The sequence below is a fragment of the Cervus canadensis genome, chromosome 6, assembly GCF_019320065.1.
Source record: "Cervus canadensis isolate Bull #8, Minnesota chromosome 6, ASM1932006v1, whole genome shotgun sequence".
NCBI classification, from domain to species: Eukaryota; Metazoa; Chordata; class Mammalia; order Artiodactyla; family Cervidae; genus Cervus; species Cervus canadensis.
In genome coordinates this window covers 38523486-38544236 of record NC_057391.1, presented here as the reverse complement: position 1 = coordinate 38544236, position 20751 = coordinate 38523486, and the positions used below count along the sequence as shown (strand labels likewise).

Below are 20751 nucleotides of genomic sequence, written 5' to 3'. Positions count from 1 at the left end.
TGCCTTGGGATTGCCAGGATTGTGCATTTTTGTTAGTTACCCTTTAACAGGTTATAGGTGTTCCCTATTATTCCTAGCTTATAAAGAGTTTATCTTGTAAGGGAGATTTTAAAACAGGAAAATAAAAATAATAAGCAACAGTAAGATGAAAAGTGCAGAATGAGTTCACAGCTAAGCATTCTGAGAATTACCTATCCAGAGTAGAAGCTTTGCTGAACCTCTTGCAAGTTGCAAAGGAGGGATAAATTACTTGGAACACAACACAGTCAGACTTCCCAAATCATAACTACCAGTTTGAAGGCTGAAATTTTGAATTATATGCTTACCCCTGTGTGGTACATATGCTAATAAATGAACATTTATTGAGTGCTTACTGTGAAGTATTGTTCTAAGCCTTTATTTGAATTAACTTACCTGCTTTCTTTATTACAGTAATGTTCTATGGTTATCCCCATCTACAGATGAGGAACCTGGGGCACAGAGAAGAATAGGGAACTTGTCTAAAGCCACAAGTAGTCTGTGGCTGAGCCTGCACTCATAACTATGATACCGTCCTACTTCTCTCTTGTTCAGAGCAGCAGTTGAGAGCTTTCTGAAGGGAAGGAACTGTTGTGTTATTCTTGAAACTGATATTATGAATGACTGTAATTGAAGTTTCAATAATTAGTCCTGTAAAATCCAGATAGTGGAGTAATGTTTTTCCTTTTCTAATTTTTTCCTTATGTTCTACCTTTGTTCTGTCAGGTTTGCCTTTTCACCATTGTCTGAGGAAGAGGAGGAGGATGAACAAAAGGAACCTATGCTGAAAGAAAGCTTTGGTAGTGATAAAATTCACCTTTTATTTGTGCTTTAAATATTCTTTTCTGGTTTTGGTAAAGTTAAAGGAAAGCAAAAGTAAGGGTATCAGTCTTTAGATGAAACCATGTTCAGTGAATAATGGCACATTAAATGTCCAGTTTACTTGCTATAGATGAGCTGAAAATTTTACTTTGAACTTTCCAGCAAAAATGTAAAGATGAAGAAACCTACCTGTAGTATAATTTAGTGTCAGTAAGCTTAAAATGAAGCTCTGGATCTATTTTTGCTGTCAGTGTGGTCACTGACGTAGTTAACCGTATCTACTTTTTTTTTTTTCTTCTACAGAAGGAATGAAAATGAGAAGTACTAAACAAGAACCAAATGGAAATAGTAAAGTAAATAAAGCAGTAAGTATGACATCTTTTCTTTTTGCCCTGTCCTCTAGCCCTTGGTGGATTCAGCAGTTATGTATAGGTCTTAGTGATTTTTTTTTAACCTGTTGTATAATTAACATTTTTAAAACAGAGATAGCAAGAGATTCTGTCTGGGACCTAGTAATCTTTAACTAGATGGTTTGCTGCTATGTCCTAAAAAAGTTCCAGGCCATACTGATGGTTCTGTGTAATGGTTTTCATCAGTGTAGTCATAGCCTCATTAATAACCTAAGGTGGTCTTTTTTGTAGTAAAGATCAAGATTTTTTCAGAACTACAATGAGATATTACCTCATACTGGTCAGAATGGCCATCATAAAAAAGTCTGCAAATAACAAATGCTGGAAAGGGTGTGGAGAAAAGTGAACCCTCCTGCATTGTTGTTGAGAATGTAAATTGGTACAGCCACTATGGAGAACAGTATAGTATGGAGGCTCCTGAAGGAGTTGCCGTATGATCCAGGGATCTTACCTTTGGGCATGTTTTCGGACCATTAATTCAAAAAGATACAGGCACCCACCACCCCCTCCATGTCCATAGCAGCACTATTCACAGTAGCCAAGACATGGAAACAACCTAAATACTCATCAACAGATGAATGACTGAAGATGATGTGGTACATATACGCAATTGAATACTACTCAGCCACAAAAAAGAGTGAAATAACACGATTTGTAGCAACATGGATGAACAGATTACCATACTAAGTCAGAAAGGGAAAGACAAATACCATATTATGTCACTTAAATGTGGAATCTAAAATATGATACAAATTAGCCTGTCTATGAAAGAGAAAAGACTCATAGAGAACAGACTTATGGTTGGAAGGGTTGGGGGAGGGAAGGATTGGGAGTTTGGGATTAGCAAATGCAAGCTATTATATATAGGATGGATAAACAGCAAGGACCTACTATATAGCACAGAGAACTCTACTTACTAGTCTTCAATGGCCTATAAGGGAAAAGAATCTAAAAACAAGTGGATATATGTATCACTGGTTCACTTTGCTGTACATCTGAAACTAACACAACATTGAAATTCAACTATACTCTAATATAACTTAAAAAAAAAATCCTCTGATAAACCATAATGGAGAGAATATGAAAAAGAATATATATATATATATAACTGAACACTTTGCCATATAGCAGAAATTAACACAGCATTGTAAATCAACTATACTTTGAATTTTTTTTTTAAAGGAAAAAAGATCAAGATTTTTTCAGTCAGCTTTTTTTTTCCTTCAGAACTGTGCATTCACTCTACATTTAAAAGGGCTTTAGAATTTATTTTATTTTTAAGACTCAAAGCTTACATGAAGTAAGAACTCTAGGTATTACACTATTGAAAAGAAAGCACTTAGGGATATAAGATACCATTTTACATTTCATATATATAGTTTAGTTTTTCAAATTAAATTATTTGACTTCTGTGTTTTCAGTCCTGTTACGTGAATATACTAATTCAGAGTGACAAAAGATTAAGTTGAGACCTCTTTAGATCTTTACTTGAGATGTATATTTTGGTGCATTTTAGTAACATCTGGCATTTATATGTTCTCAGCAGGAAGATGATTTAAAGTGGGTAGAAGAAAATGTTCCTTCTTCTGTGACAGATGTGTAAGTTTTTTAATCATTACCACAAGAATACTTTTTCAAAGTAGTATTTTATTATTTTAAATGAGTTGAGCTGAAGAACATAGTAATGAGAATGCTTGTGGTTAACTCTGGAAGTAAAAAATTAAATTATTGGAAATAATTTAAAGTATTAAAAACATTAAAAGATGTTAGAAACTAAAAACTAGGAATGATGTATTAATACAAATGAAAGTAATCCAGATTGTTTATTCAGATGACATTTCTGCTCAGAAAGATTTAGCTATAGGTCTTCCTAAAATCAGTGGGATAATCCTTTTGGAATTTTTGAGTTCCTTTTGATGTCTATAATGTTAATTAAACATTGGTCCTATTAAAGTCCATACAATTTTAGTAACTGATTCTTGTGGGTTTTTTGGTCTTTTCCTGAAATGTCATTAAATTGTACTCATTATTCCACTATCCTTTATGAACCATTTATGGCTTTATTTTACATTTATCAGTTTGTTTTTCTCTCTGTAGAGCACTTCCTGCCCTTTTGGATTCAGATGAGGTTAGTAATCAAATAATATACACATAAACTTTGTGTCTGGTGGCTTAATAGGCAGTCATCAGTCTGTTGTTTAAGAACACTGATTTATTTGACTCTAATGGCCTGATTTTGTTACCTACTATGAGTACTATCTGTGTCACTATCTTACAGATAATAAGGATAATTAGTATACTTCTAATGTTTATGCTGTTGCAGTCCACGGGGTCATGAAGAGTCGGACACAACTTGAAGACTGAACAACAACAAAATGTTTATGTTGATTTTTAGTTGGCTCCATACACTTCATCTAGAAGGTTTCTCATGAAGTCTTATATCAGACTTGTAGTCTGAGTTCATGGAAACCTCTTCTAGACATGTTCTGAATGTTTAGGTTATCTTGATTTCAGAAAGCCTTTAAAAGCCTTTGCCCAATTGTGACTTACTGTATTGGATTGACTGTTAAAAATTGGTTTCTTCACTTCCCACTGACCTGCTGTGTGGTACAGCACACAGTGTCAGATTCCTTAGCTGTTCAATGCATTGAATTAACTGAGAACTGGACCTTTCAGACAAGCCTGTTTACAGAACACTTGGCTTTTTGTGGTGTATTCTCAGTTCTTTCTCTTGGGCACCACCTTCTGCTTATAATTGGGTTGGCCTTCAGGATTTCCCTTTTGGCTTCAGCTTTCCAGACATCCATATTTCAACCAGAGAGGGCTGAGTATGTGAAACCCAGTTGTGCTGTTCAGGGGAATATGTGTTTATTGTAGTACTTTTGGTGGCAGACTTCATGGTTTTATATTGTCCTGTATGAAAAAATGGTTCAAGAACTTAAATGAATTACAAGAGAAACAGATAAAGGACTAGAGTTGAAGAGTCTGACTCTTCAGCAACATCAGACTCTTCAACAACATTGGAAACTAGAAGATAATAGAACAATGTATTTGAATTCTGAGAAAAATTATTTTCAAACTAGAATTCTATACTCAATTATCAATTGAGGATAAAATAAAGATGTTTTCATTCATGCAAAAAATAAAGTAATTGATATCCTATGTGTGCTTTCTCAGGAAGTGTATTCTAGAATAAAATTAGAAAGTATTCTAAAGTAAAATTATTATGTAAATGTTTATTCATAAAATATATGAATATGAGAGAGCTGTAAAGAGAAAGACTTTGGATCCAGGAAATCAAGGATCTGACACAGAGGCAGGGATAAATTCCTAGGATGATGATGTAAGAAATTCTCAGTGACAGCTGAGCAACAGGTTTGGAGAGCATTTAGTCCAGAATGGAAGAGAACAGAGAGCTTCAGGGAGGGGTATTTCTAAGAGAAAATGTGAAAAGGATAGATTTTCTGATGTAATTGATCATATTGCAAAGGGATTTACAGTTCTGTCCGAGTGTGGGAAAAATGAAGAACATTCTAAAGTAAAATTCCTGTGTAGTTACTGTGAAATTTAATAGTATTACATTAATTTTTTCAATTGAAACAGCATATTATAAATACTGTTTTATAATCAAATGTAATTTTTTACATGATTTTAAAAAATTATGGAAAACACATAAAATTACCATTCTAACCTTTCTCAAGTGCAAAGTGTTAATTTATATGTGCATTGTTGTGCAACAGATGTCTAGAACTTTTTCATCAGATGTAATTTTAATCAGGATATACTGTAGTTTGTCTATACAGTCTTATGTTTTTGGACACAATTCTTTCTGGTATTCTGTTAACAGTGGTAGAGATGGTAGAAGCTAAATCTTTGCCCATATCCTTGACTCTTTCATTAAGTTAAATTCCTGGATCACAGGAGGTAGACATTTTTATTAAACTTAAGTGACTCTAAAATACACAGTTCCTTTTGATTTGTGACTTGTTGCCCAGAAGCCTAGAGATTTTGCTTCAGTTAATCTTTGGACTTGGACATCTGTATGTTTCAAAATCTTCATAGATGATTAGGAAGTATTACTCTAAATAGCTAATGAACTTAAGCAAGTACTTAAGAAAACCTGTGATCATTTTTGTAAAAGATGTTTGGAATGTAGACCATTTAAAATTAATATTCCTCCCTAGGAACGAATGATCACACACTTCGAAAGGTCCAAAATGGAGTAAAGAATGGGAAGATTTGCAACTGAGGATGGCTAGTACCTGGAAAGAGATCAGCTTCTATGTTAGTCACTGCACTGCTCCATGGGATTAAAGGAGGCAATGACATCTTGATCTGTTCCTTGATCTTTGTGCATTAGAGCTGGCGAGAGGTGTTGGAACAAGGAGAACACACTCTTGAAAACAAGTTCATAGGATGAAAAGAATCTACAAGTTTTCTATTTGCAGCATTGATGCCCCTTTCCCTCCCACACCCTGACATGGATGTTTATGCAACTTGTGTATGTTGTTCCTAAACCTTCTATAATGTTTAAATTGTTTAATCTGTCAAACTAAAAAATTTAACATCCTCTGAAGAACTGTGACATCAACGCCATAATACGTAATATCCAGGAGCAACTGCCTGTAATTTTTATTTATTTAGGGAATTACGTAGGTGATGGGTGAAATTGTTAATTATCTTTGCATTTCCTGGGAAGCCAAGGTTAAATCTTGCAGAGGTAGTTTAGAGGAAAAAAAAAAGTCCTGCGTTAAGGAGCCACAGTTCTATCAGTGATTAAAACAACAACAACAAAGGGAGAGAGACTGTTACAGTGTGATTTAGATCATTTGAAGAAGCAAAATCAAGTGCAATTTTGTTTACAAATGGTGTATATTAAAGATTTTTCTATTTCAGATGTACTTTAGAGAGAAATATTAGCTTAACTCTTTTGACATCTGCTATTGTGACACATCCCATTGCTGGCAATGTGGTGCACACTCCAGAACTTTTAACTACTGTTTTGTAAGCCTTCAAGGGCAGCATTGTGGAGTCCTGGGCAGTGCTTTGTTTGCCTTCATGCCTTTCACTGGGTGTTGCACTAGATGCAGAAAGGCACTCCATCATAAGTGCATGTGAGTGAGCACCCTGCTAAAGGGATTATATGCTTCAGAAGAAGGAGCTAATATAAAGGAAACAGGTCCTTCTTTCTTAAACAGTTTTTTCTGCATGAAATAATGTGGAGGCCCTGGACTGCTGCTCATTTTTTAGGATTGACTGTACTTGTATCTGGTGTTGGCTTAGGGATGGTTTATAAGAAACATCACAAGGTGATGGGATTCATTTGAAGCACTATTATTTGTTCAAATGATTTTGTCCAATTTTGCCTTCCCAAGATTTTTTGTTCTACATAGAAAGTTCATGCCACTTTTTAATATTAAAAAGTTTTAACAAAATTCATGTTTTTGTCACTTTTTTCCCAAGACTTTCTCTGAAGACCATTCTTTCTTCACACTGTTATTGAATTTTCCTTACATGGGTTTTATTCTATGTTGTCTTATTTTCTGTTAAAATCAGTGACCATGTGACTACAATCTTCACTAAAGTGTTTATGTAACATTTCTCTAGCTGTTTGGTATGGTGATTAACAACAACAGAAATCACCTAGATAGTATCTCTTAAGAAACAACAGGAACTGCCTATTCTCAGGTTAACCCATTTGCAAAGGGCTGGTATTAACTTTGTGTGCTTCTGTCCTTCCACACCAAAACTCAGCAAGTGAATAGTGGTCATAATGCAGCAGGATAGTTGGTCATATATTTTGAGACTGGTTAGATATTAATTTGAAACTAGGCAAAAACCCATATATATATATATATATATATATATATATATTTTTTTTTTTTTTTTTTAAACACCACATGGCTTGCAGGATCTTAGTCCCCCCACCAACAGTGAAAGTGCCAAGTCCTAAGCACCAGACTACCTGGAAATTCCCAGAAACCTACTGTTAAAAGCAGGGGTATATAGCACAAATTCTATAGCCTGGTAATTCTGTTTTCTCATGGCTTCTTGTGTTAATGTGATTGGCTGTAGTGTATCAGTTCTTAGACTAGGTTCAGAAGTAATTTATATTATCACATTGACCTGTAACCAACTTAAGAGTCTACATGGTTTATTTTGGTCTTGAACTACAAGGTAGCAGGCCTTCTAGCAGAACAGCTGGTAATTCTAAATTTTCAAGGTGTTCAGTTTCTTTCTATGGGGAAAATTAGCCCCAAGATTTCTTTAGCAATTTTTGTGTTTCTTACTACTTGAAAATACTTCATTTGATTATCAGAAACAGTATTTGATAAAGATGGGACAGATTTACAGATGAAACTCATTTACAGATGAAGAAACTAAAAGTGACCAGAGCTGTAGGTTTTTTGTTTTTGTTTCTTTTAATACGATTATATCAAAGACTCACTCCTTTTTTCTTTTACATTTTGCTTTAAACCAAATGCTTCACTTCATGGCATACTATCTGTTTTCTTGGGGGTAAACTGCCAGATACAGATCATTCTTGCTTTGGTTCTAAAACTTTTAAGTAAAAGTTCATGGACTCACCTTGGGGACTTACTAAAACACAGTTGGACCACCACCCACCCCTCCCCACCTTCAGTGTTTGAGTCAGTAGGGCTGGATGAGGTCTGGGACTGCCTTTCTAACAAGTTCCTAGGTGATGCTGACGTAGGGACCATACTTTGAGAACCACTGGCCTCGATAAGCCCCTAAAATAAAATACAAGGGAAAGTTACTGCGAATTAGTTGGGTTTATAATGGTAATACTAAAACTACCATTGATTGAGTGCTTAGAATGTCAGCTGTTGCTAACAGCTCACAAGGTTAGGTACACAACACTACCATCACTTTGCAGATACAGAACCAAGGCTTCTAGAGATTGTTTCTTAAACGCCACAGCTACTGAGCTCATTTTCTAAATAACAGGTCTCCATCCCAAGTCTAACTCCAAAGCCTGAATTCTTCATCAGGCTCTGATGCCCAAAACAGTTCAAAGATTAAGATCCCTTTTCCACCGTGTTAAGCCCATGACCACTCGGGCTACACGATGGTCCAGCGAAAAACGCTTATCCTAGGTACCAGATCACTCCTGGCGATTACTCTAGGAACCGGGGCGGAAGGGGCGGAGCTTCGGCTGCGGAAGGGGCGGGCTTAACTCTGCAGGAAGTCCGGTGTTTTGATGGCTCTATTGCTCGAGAGCCAGTAGTCGAGGTCCCCACTCTTCCCTGGTCGTGATTCCGGCCCCACACCCGAGCCGGCACAGTCCGGTTGAGGCTGTGGCGGCGACTGCACCTGCCGCCATGCACGACGCCTTCGAGCCGGTGCCGATCCTAGAAAAGCTGCCTCTGCAGATCGACTGTCTGGCTGCCTGGGGTGAGACGAGGGGCCAGATGGGGTCAGCGCGGGAGCGACTGAGACCTTTCACGAGGCTAGGGAAATGGACGGCCTCTGGCTGTGTGAACTCTGGTCGGGCGTCCTCCAAGAGGGGCCTAGGATGAGGGGAAGCAGAGCACTGTTGACAGTGAGGGTGGTGAAGCTGTTTAGGCGATCTCCGGGGATCCAGGCATTTTAGGGATGTCCATCTGCCCTTGCTCTCGGTAGGGAGTGGGGGTGGAACTTTCCTTATTAACTACTCAGTTTTGGCTTATTTCTGTTCCTAGTAAGTCTTTAGTTTGGGTAACAAAGTTCCACAGAAGTTCTTAGACGGCTAGGGGCTTGAACTTGTCCAGACTGTTTTCCAGGTGAAAGACAACATTGTTTTGCTTTTTGTTTGCTTGTTTTGTATTGAACAAGTAAGCAGCTATGTCTTTTCCCCCTTAATGGTCCCTCATCACTTACTTCTAATTACTGTAGCTAACTTGTTACTCTCCACTTTTAATCTAGCCAAGTGGTTGATTGTCTCATAATCAAAATGCCCAAGTTACCTAACTCCTATAAGGAGAAGAGGGTCATTTCAGGCTGTCAGGAAACCTAACCCATTAAACTTTGCATGATCCACTTGGAATTGGCCAGTACAGAAAGCAAGATCAGGTGTCTCTGTTCTAGAATACAAATGGTTTCTGAAATAAACCTTGACTCCTGTGAACATTATGCTCCTATCCACGAGTGTTTGTGTGTCTGATAACCAAAGACCAAACAGAAGTAATTTCAGTCTTTCCTGTTAATGCCCAGGTCCTAGAAATCAAGGTGGCTCAGAACCTTAATCAGATCTTATACTGAGCTGAGTATCATGATGGGCCTGGTGGAATCTTGGTGGGTAGCTGGCATTCTATTCATTGTCATGGACAGTGCCACTCAGTCAGAGTTCTTCACATCCTTTTCAGTAAGGTACCTTCACTACATATCTTATTAATGTGTGCACCCCCCATTCTCCCCCAGCTGCCATGAACCTCTTTTTAAAATTTTATTTTGTTGAAATGTAGTTGATTTACAGCATTGTGTTAATTTCTACTGTATAGCAAATGATTCAGTTTTACATATATCATACATTATTTTTCATCTTCTTTTCCATTATGGTTTTCACAAGATACTGAATACAGGCCCCTGTGCTATACAGTAATAGTATAGTTGTTTAGCTCTGGGACTTTTAAAGTCACATCTCCACAGCAATCTGCCCTAGGGTTAAGGAGAGAATCCTACTTCCTCCAAGTATCTCAAGAAAACCTCCACTTTTCTGTCATTAAATGCTCTCAGTAAAAATTTAAAATAAATAGAGAAGAAAAAAAAAAGAAATTGAAAAAATGAAAGGCCTGCCACTCAGCACAAAGGGGATCACTCCCCTGTTTCTTTCTCAAGTGTGTATTAAGTGCCTGCATGGGCCAGTCTCTCTGCTAGAAACAGGAACTCAAAGATGAGTAAGAAACAGTGCCTGTGCTCCTGGGACACACAGTGGCAGACAAAGAAATGTGAACAGATTACAATACAAGATAAATGATAACAGAGACTTACGCTGCCTCATATGTGAACATGGAGGGAAGGCTAATCCACTCAGCCTCGGACATATGTTTCTGAAAAGGATGGATGCAGCCACTTGCCACACTCCACTTAACTTGTCAAAATCCTTGACCCTGATACCCTGTGGGACTAGTAGTCCACATACTTCAGGCTCTTTCACCAACTGCAGTTTGTTACCATAAAGATTTTCTGTACCTGTGCTTTCCAGAAACAGTTTTTGAAATGGTAGGTAGCTTTTGGCCTGTCTAAACTCCAGCAAAACAGGAGAAACACCTGTTGCCTACAAGATTGCTGCACTAGGTATTGGGCTATGAGAAGCCATTTACTGCCTTGTGCCTCAAAACTACTTTATTTTCAGGCTTTAGCAGCAGTAAATATTGCTGTTTCTAGTTTTTACCCCTTCTGTCTACATTGTGACCCTAGGTGGAAAGTTCATCCAGGAACCTCCAGGCCTCTGGAGGGCCAGACAATATTTGAGCTGGAAGATGTCATAGAGCCACCATAATCCCATCTTCTGGGATATGGAAGTGAGGAAGATACTGATGGTGATGAGGAGGAGGAGGACTTCTCCCAAAATTCCAGAGTTGTAGAATCCAGTTGCCTCTTCAGCATCTTCATTTGGATATCTGGTTGCATGGCCAGAACAGTTCCTGATTTCAAAATGTGCCCATCCCTCTGTATCCCATTATCTCTGCAAACAGAAATGGCATTTCTATTTACCCATTTGGCTAAACCCCAAAGCCTTGGAATTATCCTTGACTTCTCTTATTCTCTTATACACCATATCCAGTCCATCAGCAAATCTTATCTGCTCCACCTCCTGAAAAATTCTACAATCCAGCCGCTTCTCTCCATCTCTACTGTTTACTGCTGTTGATGAAGGCACCAGTCTCTCCCATCTGAATGACTGTAATAGTCTTCTGACTCATCACCCTGGGTTTGCCATTGTGCCATTTGCAGTATTTTATCCACATAGAGGTAGAGAGATCCTTTGAAAACGTCATCTATTTGCATCTCTCCTCTGCTCAAAACCCTCCAGTAGCTTCACATCACAACTGGAATAAGTTCCAAAGTCCTTAACATGACTGGCAACACCTGTCATGACCAGGCCTCTAGTTATGTTCCTTGTTTTTCCCTATGGTCTTTTCCCTTGCTCCTCTCTGCTACTAGTTACATGGTTGTTCTTGTTCCGTGGACACACAAAGCATGTAACTCATGTAACTAATCTCAGGGCCTTTCCACTTGCTGTTTCCTCTGCCTGACAGTCTCTTGTCCTAGATATATGGCTCATTCCTCATTTTGTTTGCTGAAATGTCACATAAATCAGCAAGATTTTCCCGAGCTATTCTGTATAAAAGAAAATGCCACATCCACCAATGTGCTCCTCTTTTACTCAGCCTTATCTTCTTATCATAGAAGCCTCTTACTGCTATTTTATATGTTTTTATTGTCTCTGTCATTCCATATTAGAGTATAAGTTCCTTCAGAGCAACAACTTTGTTTTGTCCATAGGTTTATTTACTGTGTCTAGAACAGTTCCTGACTCAATGGATACTTATTAAATATTTGTTTAATTGACTAATAGTAAGGGCTTTCATTGTTGACTACTTAGATGTAGTAAGCATTTATGCAATAATAACAACTCCATTTTCCAGAGGAAGAACCTGAAAATTTAAGTAGTTTTTCCAAGGTAAATCCAGTAAATCATATCTGATTCTAGAGCTTGGTTCTCAAACTTTAATATATATTCAGAGCCTATAAAAAAATGTAGATATATGTGTGTGTATCTGTATGTGTGTATACCAAATCATTTTTATTTGATTTCCAAAGAAACAGTGGAAAAATAAATCAAGAATGATTAAAATGGTTACTTACAGCAGAAGGAAGAGAACAAGGTGAAGTGGACAGGACGGACTTCTCATAGTTTTAGCTTTGGAATTAGGTAAATGTATCATATAATGAAAAAATTTAAAACTGCAAATTTCAGGGCACCACTGCAGAATCACTGCATCAGAATCTCTAGGAGCTGGGCTCAGGAATGGGCTTTTTTTTTTTTTTTTCCAGGAATGGGCATTTTTAATAAGTCCAAGTGATTCTAACACAGCTAATCAGGGGCTGATGCTTTGAGAAACACTGTTCTTTGCCCTGTGACTTAAAGAAGGGAAGTGACCACTATCCTGTTCATCTCTGTACTCGATGCCATGTTCAGCAGTGGGGGTTTATCACATGCATTTGGACTGAGCTGCACTGTTGGATGGAGCTTCGCTAGGGTAATTGTGAGCTAGAGGGCTCCACCTTCCTTCCCTGGAGGAATCGTGTCTATGATCTTGTGGCTCAGGATTAGGCCACTGGGAGTTTTCTAGGGCTGACTCTCCTTTGTTTTTGCCTGTGTTACCCGTTTGTGTAGTATGTTCCACTTTCTGACGTGCAGCGTTGAGTCCCAGAGAGACTCCCCCTACCCCGTGCTCTGCCCGCTCTGCAGGCTTTTCATTTCCGGTGTTTTGCACGCACAGCTATGTTGTCTGGTGACATAGAGCATGCATGGGGTGGTCCTCTGGTCCCTGGGTTGGTCCTCCGGCCACCTGAACCCCCGTTGACTTCCGTAACCAAATCAGGCCTCGTCAGAGCTCTGTGCCATTGTTATGTCTGGATGATGCACTCTTTTTCCTTGACTTTGACTATTAGAAATGAATATGTGTGTGGTGCTTTTCCTAGTTAAAAGAAAGCTGTTTCAATATGTTGCATGTATGATAAGTGCATTTTCGTCAGCATCTCCAGAGGAATAATCGAGAAGGGTCAAATAAAGTTTCAATTAAAACATTTTTTAAGAAGTTTTTTCTTTTAATATTTATTTATTTTATTTGGTTGCATTGGGTCTTAGTTGCTGCATATTGCAGCTCTCAGGCTCCAAGGCATATGGGGTCTTAGTTCCTCATCCAGGGATCAAACCCTAGTCCTCTGCCTTGCAAAGCGGATTCTTAACCCCTGGACCACCAAGGAAGTCCCTCAATTAAAATTTTTTTAAAATTTTCACGAAATTTATTTGATTCCATTTTATCACCAGTAGACATTTGATAGAAATGTCTATTGGCAAATAAACATGTCAATAAAAATGGAAAGCACACCCTTGAAAGTCATGATTAGGAATTTGGCTTCATGTTTTGGCAGTCCATCTTCATGAGGATTTTTTAAACCCCAACTGGACAGCATTGGAGATGTGCTTTAAGGTAACAGCCAGCAAACATGGAAGGACACATAACGTGAGACCAGCTGAGGGGTCCCCGGGGACTCTGGGAGAGGGCTGTTGCCAGGTACCTTGTAGAGGTAAAGTTGATAGGCCTTGCAGATCTGGGTAGTTGATGAACCTGTTGAAAGAGGTAAAGAAAAACAGGAACTGGCAGGTGTTTGGGGGTCATGGTGGAGAGGATGGGGAAGATGGTGAACATTATGTTGGCCTTTTTGCTGTAGGTTTTTATGTGTAAGTGAATTTTTAAAAAATTGTGTTTTATTTGTATTTGAAATACTGGTGGGTGTCCTGAAAATCAACCTTAATATTATCAATTGCTCAGTACAGTGATATCTATTAATATAAGTAAAGTTCTAAACATGATATATTTTTCAAAGCAAGCCTTGTGAACTGCATTCTTTTTTGTTCCCCCATGTTCTGCTCTGACATAAATCACCAGTGTTCTACTGGAGCTAGTGTTATTTCTCATTTCCACTTATGTCATTGAGAGCACACTATCTTACTTTCTGTGTCCTGCCTTTACTTTAAAACCTAAAAGAGAACAGAGTCATTATCTTTTTCTGGAAGACTAAGGACATCAACCTGGAGAAATATTTCTGGTGTTGCTCCGGACCTGTTTTATAAACATAACCGTACCTTTCAGATAGCCTGTGGCTAACACCCATTGTTTTGAGATGAGATGCCTTAATAAGTGCATCATAACATGTGCTTCATATCAGGGCTTCCCTGATAGCTCAGTTGGTAAAGAACCCGCCTGTAATGTGGGAGACCCTGGTTCAATTCCTGGGTTGGGAGGATCCCCTGAAGAAGGGATAGGCTACCCACTCCAGTGCTCTTGGACTTTGCTTGTGGCTCAGCTGATAAAGAGTCTGCCTGCAATGTGGGAGACCTGGGTTTGATCCCTGGGTTGGGAAGATCCCCTGGAAAAGGGAAAAGCTACACACTCCAGTATTCTGGCCTGGAAAATTCCATGAACAGTCCATGGGGTTGCAAAGAGTTGGACACTGAGTGACTTTCACTTTCAGCATGTGGCTAAGGGTAAGACAAATTGGGGTTGGGATCCTGTCTCTGCTACACATGTCTTACTAAATGCGTGACTCTGGACAAGTTACTTATTCCCTAGGCCTCAACTTCCTCATCTATAAAATAGAGATTTAAGTTAAGGACATACTGGAACTTCCCTGGCCGTCCAATGGTTAAGACTCCATGCTTCTGCTGCAGGGGGCATGGGTTCAATCCCTGGTTGGGGAACTAAGATCCCGCATGTGGTATGGCCAAAAGTTCTTTTAAAAAAGAAAAAGATACTTCAAAGGATAGTTGTTATAGCATCTGATAAGTGCTTAGCATTTCCAGGAATACTTTACTGCATCCTCAGTAAAGTTTGTCTATGTCATTATCCAATATTTTATTTTGCAGAGGATCTAGAAGTTTATGAAGGGAGTGAGTGACCTTTATGTTACAGCATCAAAAAGCCAAGGAAATATCTGTACATGCTTAATTTAGCTTAATTATTTGATATATATCTATTAGGGTAATTATTTAAGTCCTTTGAGAACCTTTTGACTTTTAGCCAAGAGCAGTGTCTCCCAAAATGCTATCTCTAGACAAACAGCATAAGCATTGCCTGGGGGCTTATTAGAAATGCAGATTCCCAGGCCCACTTCCAGACCTACTGAATCAGAAACTGAGGGCAAGGCCTACTAATCTATTTTAATAAATCCTCAAATAATTCTGATGCACATCAAAATTAAAGAACCAGTAACCAAGACCATCATTTCTTTTTTCTTTTAAGAGCTTTAGTGAGATATAATTCATATACCGTAAAACTCACCCATTTAAAGTGTACAATTTGATGGTTGTCAGTACATTCACAGAGTTATGCAAATATCACCACAGTCAGTTTCAAAACATTTTTGTAACCCTGAAAAGAAATCCCATTTCTTTTTCCCCAAGCCCACTCGCCCCATTCTCCTTAAGCCCACCAGCTCTAGGCAACCACTAATCTTACTGTCTCTAGATTTGCCTATCCTGGACATTTCATGTAATATTATAGAATCATGCAATATGTAGCCTTTTTTGTCTAGCTTCTTTCATTTAGTATAATATTGTCAGATCCATCTGCATGGTAGCATATGTCACCACTTCATTTCTTTTAATGACTGGAATATTCCATTGAATGGATATGCCACATTTTGTTTATCCACCCATCCGTTGGTGGATACTTATGTTGTTTCCACCTTTTGGCTATTGTGAATAACACTACTGTTAACATTTATGTACAATTTTTTGTGGGAAGATATGTTTCATTTCTGTTATGTGTATACCCATGGGTTTTGGAATTGCTGGGTCATACAGTAACTCTGTGTTTAGTCTTTTATGAAACTGTAAGATTGTTTTTCATAGGGCTGCAATTTTATTTTCCTGAGAACAATGTATGAGCATTCTAGTTTCTTCACATCTTTGTCACACTTGCTACTATCTGTTAGACCATCTTTTGAGATAGTTCTGTAAGCTTCATGCGCTATATCACATGGAAACATACCTAGTCTTATGTTTATGCTACCCATTTTATGATTTTATAAACTTCTATCATATTTTTGGTCGGTTTCATTTTGAAACAATGAAGCTGGGGGCATTTTTCATTCTCTGATATGTCTCACCTAGTTCAATAAATATTGTTTTCAATTATATGATTCTCAAACATTTCTTGAATATAAACATTTCTTAGTTTTGCAAAACACATATTATCAAAGCCAACTCATTTTCTCAACCCTTTGATTTCTGATTATAAGCCCCACCTAAAGAAACAGGGTCTTACTAAAGCTGATGGTCCTTTTCTTTTTCAGAGGAATGGCTGCTTGTTGGAACAAAACAAGGTCATCTTCTTCTCTATAGGATTCGGAAAGATGTTGGTAAGTGGCAACTTTTCAGAACCAAGTAAGAAGTGGCTTACTACTCAAGTTAAAAAAATTGGTAGTCAACTGGTATACAGCTGTGAAATCAATGATTACTGGACCGTTAAAAAGGTGAGTGGGGATTGGTGGTAGCACAGTGGAAGAGCGGGGAGTAAGGAGAAACTTGTGAGACTCTCAAGGGTTTTCTCTTTTTTTCAGACTGCGTTCCCATATCACCTTCTGGGAGGTGGGGCTGGATGTGTTTTCCCTTCTCACTTCTTGGAGACTCAGGCCAGAAAAAAGAAATATTACAGGAATAAAATTCTTGTGTAAATGGTGCGATAGAAAGGGAAGAAAAGTTAGGAGCGATTGATTTTAAAGATCGTGTTAAACTTCTGCAGGGTGGGCTAGGGCAGAGAGGACCTGGGTTTGAGTCAGGCTTTACTTCTCCGACATGTGACTCTGAGTAGGTCCTTTCCAGTGTCTGTTTCCTCTTCTATAAAGTATCTCACAAAATTGTTGGGGTCAGATGCAAGGACTTGGAAAACTAAAACTTTAATCAAATATTTCTGTCAGTAAAAATGTAGATAGTGAAAGTCGCTCAGTTGTGTCCAGCTCTTTGCAACCCCACGGACTATACAGTCCACGGAATTCTCCAGGCCAGAATACTGGAGTGGGTAGCCTTTCCCTTCTCCAGGGGATCTTCCCAACCCAGGGACTGAACCGAGGTCTCCCACATTGCAGGCAGATTCTTTACCAGCTGAGTCACAAGGGAAGCCCAAGAATACTGGAGTGGGTAGCCTATCCCCTCTCCAGGGGATCTTCCCGACCCAGGAATTGAACCAGGGTCTCCTGCATTGCCTGAGAATTCTGTTACCAACTGAGCTATCAGGGAAGCCTCTAAAAATATTTGAAGTTTACTCTGTTAGAGTGCCCTCTAGTGGGGAAAAAGTTCCTCACTCCCTTTTCCTAATTTTATTTCTGTGTTCTCTTTGTAGAACATTGATGTGTTTGTATATTATATCCTGGAGATACATACTATAGGAATAAGCTGTTAATGCCAAAGTAGGTTGAACCATATAAAATTGTCATTATTTGGCTATATTAGAAAAAACAGAATTATATGACTTTCAACCTAGTATGTAACTTTCCATAGTAAATAGGTTTCTGTAAGAGTGGAAATAGAGCATTCTCTTTGGAGCTCGTAACAAGGGTAACATATTGGGGAAAAAAGAGCATCTTACTGGGTGTAAGGGAGGAAAGAATTCTTTTTTACTCTTACCCATCTGAGGTTGACTGGATGAGGAGCTGTAAATCAGAGAAGCACCAAGACAAAGGAAGAGGACTTTGAGTTTCTAGAGTGGCAAATATATGGGGAAACTAGCTGGAGATAAGATAAATTTGTTGCGTAGATTGCTCTGGTGTAGTCTCTGGGCTGATAAGGGTCTAGAGTTGTCTCTAAGTTAAATATTGTCCTTGGTAGAGAGGGGAGAGAAGGTACCTTTGTAAATTTGTGTCTTGCTCTTTGGTAGATGGGGGAGGGTAGAGAGCTTTTCTTGTATCTGCTGCTCCTCAGTTACCTTCAGCTCAGAATAATCTTTGTGTCAGAGAAGCGTATGTGAGGGTGGTATATTCTGCTTCCCTTCACTGGTGTAATAGGGGAGGAGAATGGTACCTAGTCAAGTTCAGTGATGGGGTAGGAAAGGAAACCAGAAGATCAAAATAGGCTTTACAGTAAGTCCCCTACACATGAACGAGTTCTTTTCTGAGAGCACGTTCGTAAGTCCTGTTTGTTTGTAAGACCAACAGAGTTAGCCTGGGTACCCAACTAACAGAATCGGAGGGCACAGCCGGCAATTTCAGTCACACCGGATGTTGATGGAACGCGTGTTTGCATCTTTGAAAGTTCGCAATTTGAATGTTAGTATGTAGGAGACTTACTATATTTCATTTCTAAGTTTTTTAACTTTAAATCAATAGTCTGCTAACTTGTTCCCAAAAAAGAACTAAATGTTACCCCAAAACTGGATTCGCCTCTTGGTGGGTGTTGAGCAAAAAGACACAAGCAAGAAAGAGAGTGGAAGAAGGATTTATTACTTGTTGCAACTAAGGAGAACACTGGAGATCTTTCCCAAAGCAGTGTGTCCCCAAGCAGCAAAATTGGGAAAGTTTTTAAATTAAGAGACTTGGGTAGTTGAGAACTGAAACTTTAGTTGAGTGAAGTCAAGAGGGTCTGAAAAGATCAACATCATTATTCCTTCAGCAAGGGTGGGCAGACAGGTGTTAAATTCTGCAAAATCTTAAGAAAGTAGGCTAATCTTTACCAATGAAACAGAACTGGGGGTCTTGATACCTGATGTGTTGTTTTTGCTGTTGTGACTTCTCTTGCCTGATAAAGGTTTGTTCTCTTGTTCCCTGAAGATCATTATTACTGAGACCTGGCAGGGACGAGCACTGTGGTCAGGTTTAGATCACGGAACGGCTTAGGGGAACGAAAATGGCTTCTTTTATGTCAAGAAAACCACGACTGATTCTCTTTCTCTGGGGAGCCCCTATCTTATCTACTTACGGAAATAGTAAATATTTGGGGCTTTTCAGGTCATAAGATCTCTGTCATGGTTATTCTGCTACTGTAGCAAAAGAGCATGGATGTGGCTGTGTGCCAGCAAAGCTTTATTTATAGAAACATGTGGAGGACTGGGTTTGACCCCCAGACGGTACTTTATTGGCCCTTGCTTTAAATTTTTCAAAGCCAGAATATTTGTATTCTGTGATATCAACCCAGTCTATAATTTAAAAATTAAACCTGCCTTTGATTTTATTCAACATTAAGCAACTCTGTTTTGACCCTTTACTGTGGGCTCAGATGATGTACAAGGCATCGAGTTAAGAGAACCTAATATTCTTATCCCAAAAGATAATCACTTCTTTGTACCATCAAATACTGAATACTCTGATAAAGTAACTTGTTTAATATATCATTTCTGTATAAGTGATGAGGAGTTGAAAACTGGACTCTTAAAGTTAACTTTTCAACATAGTATAGCCTCAAACTGGTAATGTTAATGTTACTCTGACTTGGAACCCTGGTGGTGGTTGTTCCTTCCCCACCCAATTCATCATGTAACCCTTGACAGGTTAGTTACTTTCCCTGTTTCCCCACAGGTCACTGGGATAGCAGTATTAACTTACCTTAGACAGTTAGGAAATCAAACTCTAATTAGAAGCCTCACTTCTCCATATACCCTTAGAGAACAGTTCAGTTCTAAGCCATTTTCTGTTGTGTTTATCAGCCAGAAATAGACTTGGGCCTCTATGAATCAGCCATGGAACTGAGTTTCCACATTTGAGATATTCCAAACTGAAACCACTAGGTGGCATTTTTTGGGAGTTCCGGTCCTTTATGTCTCAGCACAGAAAGAATTCAGCAAGAAGCACCGTGATAGATAGGCAGAGATTTATTAAAATAGGACGCCTGTGAGACGAACAAGTGGATGGGCAAGAGGATGCTATACCTCAAGAACTTAGTGGGCTACAGTTTTATAATCAAAGGAAAAGTTGGGAGAGGGGGAAAAACCGCCTTCTTCCTCATTCTTGAGCAGATGTCATGCTTCCGTCATCAGTTCTTCCACCATGCCAGGTGGGGGAGTTTTCTTGTCCTATATGGTCAAACTGGGACTATCATGGCACAATAGAAGTGAACAAAATAGGCAATAACATATGCTAAAAATGATAAATTATCTGAGGTTTCAATATAATGTCACTTTTTCCTCATATTTTTGTTTTTAGTGTGTGCAGAGGAGTGTGACCTAGGAATCATTAATTCATTGAGCTCACTGGGCAGGAAGTGTGTCTCATGCACCATTGTTTTATTGTTTGGAGGCACGTCTCATGCTTCTCTTGGGTCACTTTGTGGTTCCCAGGTGGTGCTAGTGGTAAAAAAAACCCACCTGCAGATGCAGGAGACATAAGAGACCAGGGTTCTATCCCTGGGTCAGGAAGATCCCCTGGACGAGGACATTGCAACCCATCCCAGTATTCTTGCCTGGAAAATCCCTTGGACAGAGGAGCCTGGCAGGCTACAGTCATGGGGTTGCAAAGAGTTGGACATGACTGAGGCGGCTTAACACACATGTGCTTAAGCAAACCTGCTTTCTTGCGTGGTCATTGATTTACACGGGGGTCTCCCATACTTTTTTCCTTACTGACAATCCCCTACTGGGATTAACAATTGAATTACCTAGTTTGTCTCTTTACTCTCTCCCTATTAAAACCTTGATAAGTTTTCGACTAGACTATCTTTCTGAGGAAAGGGACAGAGTGGGTAATAAGATTTCTTGGAAAGACTGGGATGAACGGGACC

General features: G+C 38.9%; 2 protein-coding genes across 4 annotated transcripts in view; both read left to right on the top strand.

Moving 5' to 3' along the window:
- Positions 1 to 6685, top strand: part of TMEM87A (transmembrane protein 87A) — a 39644-nt gene extending 32959 nt beyond the window's left edge. For all 3 annotated transcript variants that reach the window (XM_043471574.1, XM_043471573.1, XM_043471572.1), the window contains exons 16-20: positions 745 to 818; positions 1144 to 1205; positions 2794 to 2849; positions 3348 to 3378; positions 5435 to 6685. In XM_043471574.1, the coding sequence (XP_043327509.1) occupies positions 745 to 818; positions 1144 to 1205; positions 2794 to 2849; positions 3348 to 3378; positions 5435 to 5476 (265 nt within the window). In that variant the 3' untranslated portion in view covers positions 5477 to 6685. The remainder of the gene's footprint in view (positions 1 to 744; positions 819 to 1143; positions 1206 to 2793; positions 2850 to 3347; positions 3379 to 5434) is intronic.
- A 1772-nt stretch (positions 6686 to 8457) lies between these two features.
- Positions 8458 to 20751, top strand: part of VPS39 (VPS39 subunit of HOPS complex) — a 45497-nt gene continuing 33203 nt past the window's right edge. Inside the window, exons 1-2 of the mRNA XM_043471565.1 lie at positions 8458 to 8666; positions 16341 to 16406. Coding sequence (XP_043327500.1) covers positions 8594 to 8666; positions 16341 to 16406 — 139 coding nt within the window. The 5' untranslated portion in view covers positions 8458 to 8593. The remainder of the gene's footprint in view (positions 8667 to 16340; positions 16407 to 20751) is intronic.